Here is a 17,305-nt window from a genome sequence, read left to right on the forward strand (position 1 = left end):
TTCAGTTGTCCTTTAAGTACAATTTTCTCTTTTCATGTTCTAATTTTGGCATTACACGGGGAAAATATTACGCCAGCCGCTATTCGTAACTCCGGTTCACCAAGAAGCGTTCTGCCTTACCCAGATGCCCACGGCCACGTTGAGCACGAAGTAGGCGGCGATGACGATGATATCGGAGATGTTGAAGTGAGGTGGACGTTCCTGGAAGGTGGTGGAGTTCAGCTCCATGTCTTCTCCTTACTGGTGGCCACAGAGCTGGGCGACACAGAAGGTCAGAGACAGAAGTGCTGACTACCAGGAACTGCTGATGAGCGGGGAGGAGCAATTGATGATTAATCTGTGTGCTGCTGTGCGAGGCATTCGAGCAGATATAAGTGACACAAAGTACAATCCTCCAATTTATAGCAGCATCTAAACAAACAGCCTTATCTGGAGGCCCCAATCCCACCTGTCAGACCCTCTACCTACCTCCACCTGTCAGGCCCCTCCCACCTGTCAGACCCTCTAACTACCCCCCACCTGTCACACCTCCCTCTATTCACCTACTCCCACCTGTCAGACCGCCCTCTACCTACCCCCCATCTGTCAGACCCCCCTCCACCTACCCCCATCTGTCAGACCCTCTACCTACCCCCCATCTGTCAGACCCCCCTCCACCTACCCCCACCTGTCAGACCCTCTACCTACCCCCCATCTGTCAGACCCCCCTCCACCTATCCCCACCTGTCAGACTGCCCTCCACCTACCCCCACCTGTCAGACCCTCCCCCCCCCCACACACACACACACCTCCAGCGTCTGAAGCAATCGAAAACCTGAACACCTTCTATAGACGCATCCTCTATACAATTTGACAATGATTTCATGTTCAATTGACATCAAGATGCCCATTAATGGCAAAATCTCCTGAAAGGTCGACCAACCGATCGTATCGTGTACCGTTACTGGTAGCAATCGTCAATGAATGATTGTTCCATTGATTGTTCCGTTGGTCCGAATTCTGGATCAATGTTTGTAGTCTGATCGGTTGCTTACTGTTTCCCCCTCTGTTGGTTGATTTGCATATATTCAGCAGTGATGCACTGGGAGACATCTCAAGCTCACTCTAACCTGAATTATTGCAAATTCTTTCTGTGTTAAGAAAGCAAACGTTTGTTTTTCCTAACCTCTTAGTAAGGGGGCTTTTAGGACCATTGTAGTCCCTTACACACTCCAATGAGTTCTGGGTCACCATGAGCTGGCTGGTTAGTCTGTACCTCTCGGTGTTACAAGCCCTACTGCATAGAGCCAAATTAATCCATGCCATGCACTGATGAGGATCAAACAATCTAAAACAGTCTGCATGCATGTTGGATTATTATGGCTCTGTACAAATTAACAAGCTGACACATCATTGCATTCCAGCAGTTCTGGAGGTGTGTTTAGCTTCTAAGGGTACAATGGTTAATTTGCATATTTTCAGCAGTGATGCACTGGGAGACATCTCAAGCTCACTCCAACCTGAATTATCGCAAATTCTTTCTGTTTTAAGAAAGCAAACTTTTGTTTTTCTTGCACTGTTAATGGCAGGGTTCTCAAACGTTGCACAGGTGGTTGATTTTCAAGGGGAATATTTCTGCCATTCTTGCACTGTTAATGGCACAAGCCTCAAGCCTGGTATAGTTGATCATTGGGTGACTGGGGTTCAATTTCAGAAAGGGGGTGGAGCCACAAATAGCCAATCAGATTTGTTTCATTCCAATGCAAATTATTGTTGCCAAACACCGCAAAGCTCACAAACTTGGTAATTGAGTAATTGATTAATTGTGTGTTAGGGTTAGGAAAGTGGGCACAGCCGACACCAGCCAAATACATAAGCGGGCAACGCAGGGTCATAAGTGGGCGGAGACAAATACAAATTTTACTGGGAAAATGTAAACAGCAGCCATTCTTACACTGTTAATGGTAGGGTTCTCAAACTTTGCACAGTTGGTTACTGGGTGACTGGGGTTAATATTCAGAAAAGTGGGTGGAGCCTACAAAAAACAATCAAAAATTACCTATTGATTTTTCAGGGGAATATTTCATTGCTGCCATTCTTGCACTGTTAATGGCACAAGCCTCAAACCTGGTACAGTTGATCATTGCGTGACTGGGGTTTAAATTTATATAAAGGGGTGGAGCCCCAAACAGCCAATCTGATTTGTTTCACTTTAATGCAGGTTATTGATGCCAAAGACCGCAAAGCTCACAAACTTGGTCATTGAGTAATTGAGTAATTGTGTGTTAGGGTTAGGAAAAGTGGGCGGAGCAAACACCAGCCAAATACATAATCGGTAGGCGGAGACAAATACAAATTTCACTGAGAAAATGTAAACTGCAGCAATTCTTACACTATTAATTGTAGGGTTCTCAAACTTTGCACAGTTGGTCACTGGGTGACTGAGATTAATATTCAGAAAAGTGGGTGGAGCCTACAAAAGCCAATCAAAATCCACCTATTAATCTTTAAGGGGAATATTTAATTGATGCCATTCTTGCACTGTTAATGGCACAAGCCTCTTGCACGGTTAATCACCTGTACCTGGTACAGTTGGCCATTGGGTAATTGGGGTTTAAATTCAGAAAAGGGGTGGAGCCACAGCCAATCAGATTTATTTTATTTCAATGCAAATTATTGATGCCAAAGACCGCAAAGCTCACAAACTTGGTCATTAAGTAATTTTGTGTTAGGGTTAGAAAAAGTGGGCGGAGCCAACACCAGCCAAATACATACCTGGGCAATGCCAAGTCATCAGTGGGCGGAGACAAACACAAATTTCACTGGGAAAATGTAAACTGCAGCCATTCGTACAATATTAATTGTAGGGTTCTAAAACTTTGCACAGTTGGTCACTGGGTGACTGGGATTAATATTCAGAAAAGTGGGTGGAGCTTACAAAAACCCATTACAATTCACCTATTGATTTTCAAGGCAAATATTTAATTGCTGCCATTTTTGCACTGTTAATGGCACAAGCCTCAAACCTGGTACAGTTGATCATTGGGTGACTGGGGTTAAATATTTAGAAAAGGGGTGGGGCCACAAACAGCGAATCAGATGTGTTTCATTTCAATGAAAATGATTCATGCCAAAGACCACAAATCTCACAAACTTGGTCATTGACTATTGACAATTGTGTGTTAGGGTTAGAAAAAGTGACCACAGCCAACAGCAGCCAAATGCATACCTGGGAAACATCAGGACATCAGTGGGTGGAGAAAAATACAAATTTCACTGCCAGAATGTAAACTGAAATTTGGCACACACATAGTACATTACCTGGAATAAAGTATAGGATACTTTTTATTCCCATAACCAAAAAGAGACAAATTTCACTGGAAAATGTAAACTGCAGCCACACACTGTTACACTGGAGGTGTGTTTAGCTTCTAAGGGTGACAATGGTTAATTTGCATATATTCAGCAGTGATGCACTCGGAGACATTAGGACCATTGTAGTCCCTTACACATTTCAATGAGTTCTGGGTCACCATGAGCTTGCTGGTTAGTCTGTACCTTTCGGTGTTACAAGCCCTACTGCATAGAGCCAAATTAATCTATGCCACGCACTGATGAGGATCAAACAATCCAAAACAGTCTGTATGCATGTTGGATGTTATGGCTCTGTACATATTAACAAGCTGACACATCATTGCATTCCAGCGGTTCTGGAGGTGTGTTTAGCTTCTTAGGGAAACAATGGTTAATTTGCATATATTCAGCAGTGATGCACTGGGAGACATCTCAAGCTCACTCCAACCTGAATTATCGCAAATTCTTTCTGTTTTAAGAAAGCAAACTTTTGTTTTGGTTGGCCCCAACCATCGTTTTTGAAGGTCTGTTGTTCAGAAAATTGGATCGTAAATGGGCACCTTTTGATTTCAACAACACAACTTCAAATAAAAACACTTCATTTGGTATCCCCCTTTTCCGAAATGTATCTGTTGTATGATCATTCTTTAGTGCCGTAATTACAATTCTTTTATGGCATTATTATAGATCGTATATTGATATAGAAAGAACAATGTTCGATTTATCACAATCAGTGCAATGTTGCAGCCACCGTGAAAGTGTACTGCTCATTCTGATTGGCTGCTCTGACAACTCCTCATTCTGATTGGCTGCTCTGACAACTCCTCATTCTGATTGGCTGCTCTGACAACTCCTCATTCTGATAGGCTGCTCTGACAACTCCTCATTCTGATTGGCTGCTCTGACAACTCCTCATTCTGATTGGCTGCTCTGACAACTCCTCATTCTGATTGGCTGCTCTGACAACTCCTCATTCTGATTGGCTGCTCTGACAACCGCTCATTCTGATTGGCTGCTCTGACAACCGCTCATTCTGATTGGCTGCTCTGACAACCGTTCATTCTGATTGGCTGCTCTGACAACCGCTCATTCTGATTGGCTGCTCTGACAACCGCTCATTCTGATTGGCTGCTCTGACAACTCCTCATTCTGATTGGCTGCTCTGACAACTCCTCATTCTGATTGGCTGCTCTGACAACTCCTCATTCTGATTGGCTGCTCTGACAACTCCTCATTCTGATTGGCTGCTCTGACAACCGCTCATTCTGATTGGCTGCTCTGACAACCGCACATTCTGATTGGCTGCTCTGACAACCGCTCATTCTGATTGGCTGCTCTGACAACCGCTCATTCTGATTGGCTGCTCTGACAACCGCTCATTCTGATTGGCTGCTCTGACAACCGCTCATTCTGATTGGCTGCTCTGACAACCGCTCATTCTGATTGGCTGCTCTGACAACTGCTCATTCTGATTGGCTGCTCTGACAACTGCGCATTCTGATTGGCTGCTCTGACAACTGCTCATTCTGATTGGCTGCTCTGACAACTGCTCATTCTGATTGGCTGCTCTGACAACTGCTCATTCTGATTGGCTGCTCTGACAACTGCTCATTCTGATTGGCTGCTCTGACAACTGCTCATTCTGATTCAAGGAGGCCTAACACCTGGACAGGGGCATGGCGGAGGGGGAGCGATGCCAAAAGTCCCACCAAAATTACATAGTTGACCCAGAGCCGTGTTTCAATCTCTGAAGGGCAGTAACCACAGTACACTCTGACATTTGTGGCATTAAGTGCTATAAAACATCCGGCGTGTGTACGCGGCGATCAGGTAGTGTGAGGGTTATGCCCACTTCACACACTGACAAAACACCACATGTACTGAACTGTAAACTACCGCAAAGAGCTTTAGTGATAATGTCAGGTGAGCGAATAATTGTTTTTACTAGGCGGCAATATACTTTTTACTCGGCAGCAAACTTTGTGTAGGGGTGAGGGTCGCCCTGCTTGTGCGCACGTTCGTGGGAGTGCAGGCGATCGCGGTTTTCCAGCCCCTATGATCGGGTTGAGGTAGTTCAGTGGCGTGTGGAGGGCCCATATCAGAGGAGGATGAGGATGGTGCGGAAAGGTTCCTAGCAGAAGCGTTAGAAGATGGGGTGTGCTGCTGTGTAAGCCAGACAACTACTTCTGTGGCCAGAGGCGTAGCTGGGGGTTTTCAGCACACAGGGACAAAGATGGTTTTTGTGCCCCCCCCCCTCTAGACAAAATAGGGGGGGCCACACATCAGAATGTGGTTATGATCATGGGTGGAGTCAAATGTTATTTAGATAGCCATATGTCCCCCCTTCCCCCATTCAGATAGACAGATGTGCCCCCCTTTAAATAACCAAATGTGCCCCTTTAGATAGCCAGATGTGCCCCCCTTTAGATAGCCTTTTCTGCTGCTGGTAATGCTTCTGCACTCCTCTGGAGAAGGAGGGACACTCAGGACAGCCAGCGAGCCGCCTCTCACGCATGCGGGGGTGCAGCAGCCGTAGAGTGACCAGATTTTTGTGGGTCCAACCTGGGACGGGGAGGGGGGGGCGTGGGGCGGGCAACATGTCAGTACAAAATAAACGCAATGCGGGCAAACATGTCAGTACAAAATAAATGCAATGCGGGCAAACATTTCACCAGAAAAGAAACGCAATGCGGGCAAACATTTCACCAGAAAAGAAACGCAATGCGAGCAAACATTTCACCAGAAAAGAAACGCAATGCGGGCAAACATTTCACCAGAAAAGAAACGCAATGCGGGCAAACATTTCACCAGAAAAGAAACGCAATGCGGGCAAACATTTCACCAGAAAAGAAACGCAATGCGGGCAAACATTTCACCTGGAAAAAAAACGTAATGCGGGCAAACATTTCACCAGAAAAAAAACGCAATGCGGGCAAACATTTCACCTGGAAAAAAAAACGCAATGTGCGCAAACATTTCACCAGAAAAGAAATGCAATGCAGGCAAACATTTCACCAGAAAAGAAAAATGCAATGCGGGCAAACATTTCACCTGGAAAAGAAACGCAATGCGGGCAAACATTTCACCAGAAAAGAAACGCAATGCGGGCAAACATTTCACCAGAAAAGAATCGCAATGCGTGCAAACATTTCACCTGGAAAAAGAAAGCATTTACTCACCTGGCAGAAGTCTCCGGCCTCTGGCGCGCTGCTCCCGGGACCACCTTCCTCCTGCTCGTCTCCCGCGCTGACAGGGCTACGGCAAGATGGCGCCCGAAGCCCTGTACTGGAGACACAAATAGTCTCCAGTACAGGGCTTCGGCAGCCATCTTGCCGTAGCCCTGCTCGCCTGCCGGTGTCGGAACAGACACCGGAAGACGAGGCTGAAGCGGGGCTGCGGGCAATGAACTGGCACGGCGTCTATAGACGCCGCTGCTGCCAGTTCATGAGGAGAGTGGCCAGAGTCCCAAGGCCAGGACGTCCCGCTGCTGAAAGCGGGACGTTTCCCGGGACCTCATGCAGCCTCGGACAGCGGACCCCGAATCCGGGACGCGTCCCGGGCACTCCGGGACGTCTGGTCACTCTAAGCAGCCGTGCTGAGGGCCCTCACAGTGCTGCGCCCAGGGACGTATGTCCCCCCCTTACCCATCCATAGCTTGCCTCTGGCTGTGGTATTTTGTGAGTTCAGGGAACTTGGCCTCTGAACACCGGGTAATATGCTAGGGCCACAGGAAATCACAACGGTGTCCCCTGCCTGTAATTTTATTTTACAATATTACAATATCAAAAAAAGAAAAACTCTGCCAGGTAGAAACTGCTTGTCACTTCACACAAGTACCGATACACACAACTAATGTGTAGTCTGGAATATAACCAATACTGGTACATGTTTATTTGATAAAGTACAACAGAAACAGGAAACACGATGGGGAGGAGCCTGGCCAACAGTGGTGTAGCTAAGGAGCTGTGGGCCCTGATGCAAGTTTTACAATGGGGCCCCCCAAGCACTCTATACACAATTGATACGGCGCACCAAAACCTGCCAATGGCAACTACAGTAACAGAGGTGCAAGGGGGGGATGGGGAGCAGCTTGTTACTGATTACCCCCAAGCACTCTATACATAGCAATCCCTGCCAATGGCAACTACAGTGTCAGAGGTGCAAGAAGGGGATGGGGAGCAGTTTGTTATTGATTACTGCTATTTAAAGCATCTATAGAAGTGATTATTACCAGCACAGGACCAATAGAGCGAATACTAATGTTCAGGGAGGGCCCTATGGGGCCCCTCTGGCCCAAGGGCCCCGATGCGGTCGCAACCTCTGCACCCCCTATTGCTACGCCCCTGCTGGCCAACTTACAAGCTAGAGAGTAGTGGGGCGGGGACACTAGGGGAGGAGCCTGGCCTAGTGAGCTTACAAGCTACAGAGTAGTGGGGCGGGGACATTAGGGGAGGAGCCTGGCCTAGTGAGCTTACACTCTAGAATAGTGGGGTGAGGAAATTAGGGGGAGGAGCCTGGGCTTGTTAGCTTACAATCACTGGCGTAACAATAGGGGAAGCCGCCCCTGCCCCGTGGGGGGGCTCGGGGCCACTCTGGGGCCCGCTCATGGCCGTTTTAGGGGGGCAGGAGGGGTCGCAGCATGAGGGGAGAGCTTGGTAGCACATCGGTGGGGAGGGTCGGTCCCCCCCCCCCCCTCCCTCACCTCGGGCTCTCCCCTCCTGCATCTATGTAACTGGCAGCAGCGGCGGCAGCAGCAGCTATAATTACCTCCATTCACCACCGGAGGGCGCCGATCTGCAAGGGCTTCACAGGAAGTAATGTGAAAGTAATGTGAAGCCCTTGCCGATCGGCGACCTCCGGTGGTGAATGGAGGTAATTATAGCTGCTGCTGCCACTTTCATCGATGCAGGAGGGGAGCGCAGAGGGGAGAGCCCGAGGTGAGGGGGGGGGGGGGACAGTCCCCCCTCCCCACCGACGTGGTACCAAGCTCTCCCCTCATGCTGCGATCCCTCCTGCCCCCCTAAAATGGCCATGAGCGAGCCCCAGGGTGTGCTGGGGGGGCGCTCAAATTCTTGCAGGGGGGCCCGGGAACTTCTAGTTACGCCCCTGCTTACAATCTAGAAAGTAGTAGGATGGAGACACGAGGAGGAGGAGCCTGGCCTTGTGAGCTTACAATCTAGAGTGGTGGGGACACTGGGGGAAGAGCCTGGCTTGGTGAGCTAACAATCTAAAGGAGTGAGCTAAGGGAACTAGGGGGAGGAGCCTGGTCTTGTAAGCTTACAATCTAGAGAGTAATGGGATGGAGATATGGGAGGAGGCTGCCCTGGTGAGCTTACAGCCTCCCCTCTCCTTAGGTAAGTATCTGTTGTTGTTTTTGCATTATTATTTCAGTTGACAGCTTTAAATTACATCTTTTGCCTAAACCTCGAAAAAATAGTTTGTGATCGTCTTGGATCTTATTCAAAATAGAGACTGTTAGCCAGTGGCGTAGCTAAGGAGCTGTGGGCCCCGATGCAAGTTTTACATTGGGGCCCCCCAAGCACTCATACATAATTGATACGGCGCACCAAAACCTGCCAATAGCAACTACAGTGTCAGAGGTGCAAGAAGGGGATGGGGAACAGTTTGTTAATGATTACTACTATTCAAAGTATCTACAGAAGTGATTATTATGAGCACAGGACCAATAGAGAGCTATTACTGCAGTTGAGGGAGGGCCCTTTGGGGCCCCTCTGACCCAAGGGCCCCGATGCGGTCGCTACCTCTGCAACCCCTATTGCTACGCCCCTGTTGTTAGCAGTGGGGTCCCACAGGGGTCTGTTCTGGGTCCAGTGCTCTTCAATTTATTTATTAATGACCTAGTAGATGCAGTAGTGAGCAATGTTGCTGTTTTTGCAGATGACACAAAATTGTGCAGAATCATCATCTCTCAGGAGGATTGTGACATATTGCAACAGGATCTGGATAGGATGGCTATATGGGCACATACATGGCAGATGAAATTCAATGTTGGCAAATGTAAAGTCATGCATTTTGGTCGTACCAATGGTCTAGCACCATACAAAATAAATGGGATACAGTTGGGGACATCAAACTTGGAGAAGGACTTAGGAGTAATCATCGACAACAAGTTAAATAATCGCACTCAATGCCAAGCCGCTGTAGCTAAAGCTAACAAAATTTTGGGATGCATTAAAAGGGAAATAAAAACTCGAGATGCTAGCATAATATTGCCCCTGTTTAAATTGACTCCGAGCTCATAAAAAAAAATGAAAGTTGTACTCACCTGGGGCTTTCTCCAGCCCAGTGCTGGTCGGGAGGTCCCACGCCGGCGTCCTGGCTCCTCTCCTTCTCCCCGCTCCGGAATGGCTGACAGGCCGCAGCCTGGGCGACACTCGGCAGAGTGTCGGGCTGCTCCTTCCGCGTATGACGCGGATTACGTCACACGCCGTCCGCCTTGCGTCATCACGGCGGCCGGCGTGAAAGTACTGCACATGCGTGCTTTAATCGCGCATGCGCAGTACTTTCACGCCGGCCGCCGTGATGACGCGAGGCGGCCGGGGTGTGATGTCAGCCGCGTCATACGCGGAAGCTGCAGCCCGACACTCTGCCGAGTGTTGCCCAGGCTGCGGCCTGTCAGCCATTCCGGAGCGGGGAGAAGGAGAGGAGCCAGGACGCCGGCGTGGGACCTCCCGACCAGCACTGGGCTGGAGAAAGCCCCTGGTGAGTACAACTTTCTTTTTTTGGGTGAGCTCGGAGTCCCTTTAACTCTCTAGTAAGGCCACATCTGGAATATAGTTCTGGGCACCACATTACAGGAAAAATATTGCAGTTTTAGAGCAGGTGCAGACAGAGACAAGCAACAAAATTGATACGTGGGATGGAAGGTCTCACTTACCAAGAAAGGGTAGATAAACTGGGTTTATTTAGTCTGGAGAAAAGACGCCTTTGTAGGATCACACCCATAGCATTTAATTAGCAAGAGGCAAGAGCTTTTCAAATCACAAGCGCTCAGAAATTCGCTCCTAGTGGGTTCCAGGACTAAGAGCAATTAAAATGTGGAATGCTTGTCAACAAAAAACAATGTCCTCACGTGGGCACCAGCTGATATTAAACTGCCACATTTATTGGCAAGGTTTGCAATATGAAGGACAATGCTGTACAATAGAATGTATCCAATCGCAATACATCACCATTCCATCGGATAATACCACCCACAGAGACCTGTCCGGTCGACAATTGTTTCGCTAAAGTAGCTTCCTCGTGAACCGCTGCTCTCCGCGGCGGGGAATGCATTGCCACAGGAAGTAGTTATGGCAAATTCTATACCTGCATTTAAAGAGAACGAGAGAAGAAGCACCCTCTTGTATTTTACCTTATAAATCAGTGGGAACATGACAGTAAACACCTAATCTGCTCTTTGTTTCATTGTTCTCTGTTTAATCTGACTGTTATCACCTCTGATAAGAATCCCCGACTGAGCACTCAGTCTAGCTTTGCTACGGAAAGATTATAGCTGAGTCTGTCTTCTCTGGTGTCTTTTAAAGCCCAAGCCTGCCCCCTTGTGGCTCTGCTATAATGACTCAGCTATAATTATTCCCTGCAAAGCCAGACTGAATGCTCAGTCCGGGATTCTTATCACAGCTGATAACAGACACTTTTAGCAGTGAGGATGAAACAGAGAGCATGGTAAGTGTTTTCTCTAATGTTCTTACTGATATATATGGTAAAATACACAAGGGTGCTTCGTCTCTGGTTCCCTTTAATATTGTTCAAAATATGAACCAACATGGACATTATTTGCAGAAAGATAATGCCACCATCTAGTGGCCGAGAATAATTATTACAGTCCTGTAAAAGATTATTCCACACAGAATAGTAATCCAATGAGGTAGCACAAATAAATAAATACAATATTAATAAAATATGATTAAAAAAATAATATTAAAATAATAAAATAAATAAATAATAATACATAGCAAAGAAATGAACAGCGCTACTTAAAGTGAACCAGAGAGGAAGCACCCTTGTGTATTTTACCATGGAAATCAGTAAGAACATTAGAGAAAACACCTACCCTGCCCTCTGTTCCATCCTCACTGCTAAAAGTGTCTGTTATCTAGCTGAGATAAGAATCCCGGACTGAGCATTGAGTCTGGCTTTGCTATAATGACTCAGCTATAATGATTCCTGAGCAAAGCCAGCAGGGGGCAGACTTGGACTTGAAAAGACACAAAAGAACACAGTCTCAGCTATAATCTTTCTGTAGCAAAGCCAGCGACTGCTTAGTCGGGATTCTTATCAGAGGTAATAACAGTCAGATTACACAGAGAACAATGAAACAAAGGGCAGATTAGGTGTTTACTGTCATGTTCCCACTGATTTATAAGGTAAAATACAAGAGTGCTTCATCTCTGGTTCTCTTTAAAGAGAACCAGAGATGAAGCACCCTCATGTATTTTACCTTATAAATCAGTGGGAACATGACAGTAAACACCTAATCTGCCCTTTGTTTCATTGTTCTCTGTGTAATCTGACTGTTATTACCTCTGATAAGAATCCCCGACTGAACAGTCAGGCTGCTCCGTCTAGCTTTGCTACAGAAAGATTATAGCTGAGTCTGTCTTATGTGGTGTTATTTCAAGCCCAAGCCTGCCCCCTTGTGGCTTTGCTATAATGACTCAGCAATAATCATTCCCAGCAAAGCCAGATTTAATTGCTCAGTCTGGGATTCTTGTGACTGCTGTTAACAGACACTTTTAGCAGTGAGGACGAAACAGAGAGCATGGTAAGTGTTTTCTCTAATGTTCTTACTGATATACATGGTAAAATACACAAGGGTGCTTCCTCTCTGGTTCCCTTTAAAGGGGGCTTAGATGCTTTCCTTGCGTTGAAAGACATCCATGGCTACAATTACTAGGTAATGCCCAGTGGTGTTGATCCAGGGATTTTATCTGATTGCCATCTGGAGTCCCTTTTAGGGCTAATTTAACTATGCCTTGTAAGGGTAGGATCACACTAGGCAGAATCGCATATGCATTTTCCGTAGCACATAGTGGAAAACGCATAGGAGATTCTGCCTAGTGTGTTCCTAGAAATGCCTACCCTAAGGGTTTTTTCACCTTCCTCCAGATCAACAGGGATATGTGAGGGAGCAGGCCGGTTTTGTACTTTCTTTTCTGGTTGAACTCAATGGACTTTTGTCTTTTATCACACCCCTCCTCTGGAATGCCCTTCCACAGCACATCTGTCACTCTCCAACCTTTGAAATCTTTAAACACTCCCTCAAAACTCACTTTTTCCAACAAGTAAATTTAGGCCATTCCCCCTTCAACCTCTCTAGTTTCACTCTTCACTAGATAACCTTAGGCACTGTGCCCTTATGCAAATCGCATAACTCCCCACTTCTTGTTCCCCCCACTCCTTTAGAGTGTAAGCTCACAAGGGCAGGGCTCTCTCACCCTTTGTGTCTTGTATTGATTGTATTGTTCATGTCATAGCTTGCTCTCTGTTATACAGTTCATTCATCATGTTACATCTGTCAGTGTAATCGCCAGTTCTGTATTTTGTACCTGTGTCCATATTTGATGTATATCATTGTCTGTATCATTATGTATCCCTTGTTTGTTTCTTACTTTGTACAGCGCCACAGAATATGCTGGTGCTTTATAAATTATTTTTATAATAATAATTTTATCAACCCAAATACCTATGTAACAGTCTAAGACCCCAGTGGTCTCCTCCTCCTCAGGGAGCTGAGTGGGGTCAGTATAACAATTGTTATGCTGGGAATACACCATGCGGTTTTCCGCTCGATAGATGGGTTCGATAGATAATTTCCGACATGTCCGATATTCCTTCCAATCGTTTGGATCGATTTCTCATAGACGTTAATGGAAAAAGATAAGAAAAACAACCGGAAAATAGGAGAATTGAACTGAGAATCGAGCGTAAAAAAGGATCGTATTAAAAATCGAGCGGAAAAACGTATCGTGTGTACCCAGCATCTGGAATGATCAGGATGTGAGCGCAGCATTAGACCCCAGGGGTCTCCTCCTCCTTAGGGAGCTGACTGGGGTCAGTATAACCATTGTTAGTAAGGATATCACCCGGAATGATCATGATGTATGCGCAGCATTAGATTTCAGCAGGTTGCTGATAGTGAGACAACATGAGGTTATCTGAGCGATTCTGAGTGTTTTGTGTACACAGGAAGCTCACAGCTGTTACAGTCACAGCTATACAGATGGGTTCATGTTAACAGGTGACAAAATATGTCACTAAGAAGGTGTGCAAAGTCATTAACCAGTAACCCAAATATCCCCCTGACAAGAAGAGAAACATTAACAGGTCAGCAAAGTGTGCAATCCAGGCACAAAAAAGCATTAGATCTACTCCCAGCATTCAGTGCGACGCCCTGTCACACCAGCCACACAACAAACACCCGAAGTGAGAGGTATATGGAGGCTGCCATATTTATTTCCTGTTAAAGTGAACCTCCAGACTAAACATCTACTCAGCAGCACAGAAAAGGCTTGGTGTTTCTTTAACAGTTTCACAGCATCAGAACTTTGTTTTTCTTACCCAAGCCTCATTTTTAGCTGCACAGAAGAAAAGTGCCCGGGCATTTTTCCCCTGATGCTGTGCAAAGCATGATGGGATTTATGATGTTGTTGTTCTCCTTCTGCTGTTTTGCTGCAAATTTGTTTTTTTAATTTTGAATTTGAGATTTGAAGCCTAGCGTGCGCAGCTGGGAGGGGTGATCAGCACACAGGACAGTTGGAACTGTGTCTCATGCTCCCTGTCCTCCTTTCAACCAAAAAGATGGCTGCCCCCATGAAATCACAAACATTTGCCTGTTCTTTTAAAACAGGGTGGGTAAGAGATTATATTACCTATCTATTTTAATTAACATAACTAATGTAACTTATTGACAGTATGTTTGTTTAGACTGAAGTTCCCCTTTAAACAATTCCAGTTGCTTGGCAGTCCTGCTGATCTGTTTGGCTGCAGTAGTGTCTGAATCGCACACCTGAAACAAGCATGCAGCTAGTCCAGTCTGACTTCAGTCAGAGCACCTGATCTGCATGCTTGTTCAGGGGTTGTGGCTAAAAGTATTAGAGACACAGAATCAGCAGGAGAGTCAGGCAACTGGTATTGTTATAAAAGGAAAAATCCATATCCTTCTCAGTTTAGGTTCCCTTTAAAGTGAACGTGAGGTGAGAATTAAATGGAGGCTGCCATATTTATTTATTTTTAAACAATACCAGTTGCCTGGCTGTCCTGCTGATCTATTTGGCTGCAGTAGTGTCTGAATCACGCCAGAACCAAGCATGCAGCTAATCTTGAATCAGAACTAACAATGTCAGAAGTACCTGATTTTATTTATTTATTATATTTAAAAAGCGCCAACATATTACGCAGCGCTGATCAGCTGCATGCTTGTTCAGGGGCTTTGGCTAAAAGTATTAGAGGCAGAGGATCAGGATAGCCAGACAACTGGTATTGCTTAAAAAGGGAATAAATATGGCAGCCTCCATATACCTCTCCCCTTTTCAGGTGTCCTTTAAAGAGGAACTCCAGTGAAAATAATGTAATAAAAAGTACTTAATTTTTACAATAATTATGTATAAATGATTTAGTCAGTGTTTGCCCATTGTAAGATCTTTCCTCTCCCTGATTTACATTCTGACATTTATCACATGGTGACATTTTTACTGCTGGAAGGTGATATCACTGGAAGGAGATGCAGCTTGCTTTTTTGGCAGTTGGAAACAGCTGTTATGTCCCACGATGCAACAAGGCTCCCACAGTGTGATGTCAGTAGCTCAGTGCTGTGAGGCTCTGACATCACCCTGTGGGAGGGGTTTCACCACAATATCATCCATACAGCGCCCCCTGATGGTCTGTTTGTGAAAAGGGAAAGATTTCTCATGGGAAAGGGGGTATCAGCTACTGATTGGGATGAAGTTCAATTCTTGGTCACGGTTTCTCTTTAAAGGATGTCCGAGGCAAATAAAAAAAATTAATAAATCAGATTTACTTTCCTGGGGCTTCCTCCACCCCCAGAAGCCTCACTCGCCACAGCTCCGCCCCCAGCTGGTCTCCCGCTGTCCCCTCCGTAGCAATGTGGACCTTTTGATATTATATACAGCACCCCCCACAGCATGGATGTGTAAAGTGGACAGACTGCTGCTAATGTGAGCTGTTTTGTAACCAACAGGTAAGCTGAGGGGTGTCAAAATCATATATATATATATATATATATATATATATATATATATATATATATATATATATATATATATATATACTGCATATATTGATTCTTCTATTGAATCGATTGTAAATCAATACAAGTTTTGCAGGTTCGATTGACGCAAACCAAGCAATATCTGCCAGATAATGAAAAATCTCCAGATCTAACCGGATGGAAAACGTCCATCAGTTGTACAAGGATCGAACACTTGTCAGTGATATTTTGATGGGTTGTTTGTGAACATGCACATCAGCTTGGCAGATGGGGAGCAGAGGGTTAGCCTCACTTCCTGAACAATTAAGGGGCCCATACACACTGGTCGATTTCAGCCATCGATCTAGCGATTCTAAAGAATCGATTGATCAGAAATCGTTTATTTCAAATCTATTGATCGATTTGTGGCCGATTTCGATGGATTTGATCTGACAGGATGGAAGATCTAGGTCGATCTGCTGTGGCCCATAGAGCTGCATTGGATCTAATGGTCCAATAATGCATTTAGATAGATATTATTCTGAAATCTATTGGAAATCTGTTCCTAGTGTGTGGCGCACACAGATAGATTTCTGTCAGATGCCTGTCAAGTCGAATCTGACAGGAATCTATGTGATGGTCGAATCTGGGGGCAGCACGGTGCCGTAGTGGTTAGCGCTCTCGCCTTGCAGTGCTGGGTCTTCGGTTCACATCCCAGCCAGGTCAACATCTGCAAGGAGTTTGTATGTTCTCCCCGTGTCTGTGTGGGTTTCCTCCGGGCACTCCGGTTTCCTCCCACATCCCAAAAACATACAGATAAGTTAATTGGCTGCCCCCCAAAAAAAATTGGCCCTAGACCATACTTGCACTATACGATACATATATAGGACTATGGTAGGACTAGATTGTGAGCTCCTCTGAGGGACAGTTAGTGACAAGACAATATACTCTGTACAGCGCTGTGTAATATGTCAGCGCTATATAAATACTTAAATAAATAAAATCTGCTGCAAATCTATAAGTGTATGCCCACCTAAATTGACAGCACAAATCTATCAGATCGTAATCCCAGCGTGTGGAGGACTGATCGATTATCTCTCCATTGACAAACTGATAAAAGAATGATTGGAATGTGTATTGGAAACAGTTTGATCAATGTATGATACGTTTATCTTGCAGTTTCGATACATGCGCTGCTGTAAGCCTGGTACACACTTTCAATTATGATTGGCCGATCACTGACCAATTTTACCCCCTCCATGTAGTGTGAGGGTCACCAGATATTGGGGCAGATTCATTATAACTAACGTGCTGGAACAGCTCGAGTTAAAGTCCTTACACGTGGAATTAAACTGACCAGAACTTATTGTAGCTTGCGTGGGCTACTGACAGAGAAACGTGTGCTGAGTGCTCCATAGCAACAACCGTTCTTTTCTACTGTCACACAATATTGACATATCGCCACCGCGATACTTCACTAGTGCGTCCCGTACTACATAGTAGTGAATACTCTGAGCAGATTGTAGGTAAACCCTCATCTTACATGTATAGTCAAATGGGTCAGTGATTTCCCAATCATAGCTGAAAGTGTGTACCAGGCTTAACATGAGGCCTAAAAGAAAGTTTGTGTTGAAAAAAAACATTTCCTTTAATCAGCACTGTGGAGTCGGTACAAAAATCATCCGACTCAGTTTATGAAACCACCGAGTCAGACCAGAGGCGTATCTAGAGGGGTGCAGG

At 45.7% G+C, this 17,305-nt stretch overlaps 1 protein-coding gene across 1 annotated transcript in view; it reads right to left on the reverse strand.

The window, feature by feature from the left end:
* SLC5A10 (solute carrier family 5 member 10) overlaps window positions 1-228 on the reverse strand; it is a 274,286-nt gene extending 274,058 nt beyond the window's left edge. The window contains exon 1 of the mRNA XM_068243517.1: window positions 121-228. Coding sequence (XP_068099618.1) covers window positions 121-228 — 108 coding nt within the window. The remainder of the gene's footprint in view (window positions 1-120) is intronic.
* Window positions 229-17,305: the final 17,077 nt, after the last annotated feature.

The sequence above is a fragment of the Hyperolius riggenbachi genome, chromosome 7, assembly GCF_040937935.1.
Source record: "Hyperolius riggenbachi isolate aHypRig1 chromosome 7, aHypRig1.pri, whole genome shotgun sequence".
Lineage (NCBI taxonomy): Eukaryota > Metazoa > Chordata > Amphibia > Anura > Hyperoliidae > Hyperolius > Hyperolius riggenbachi.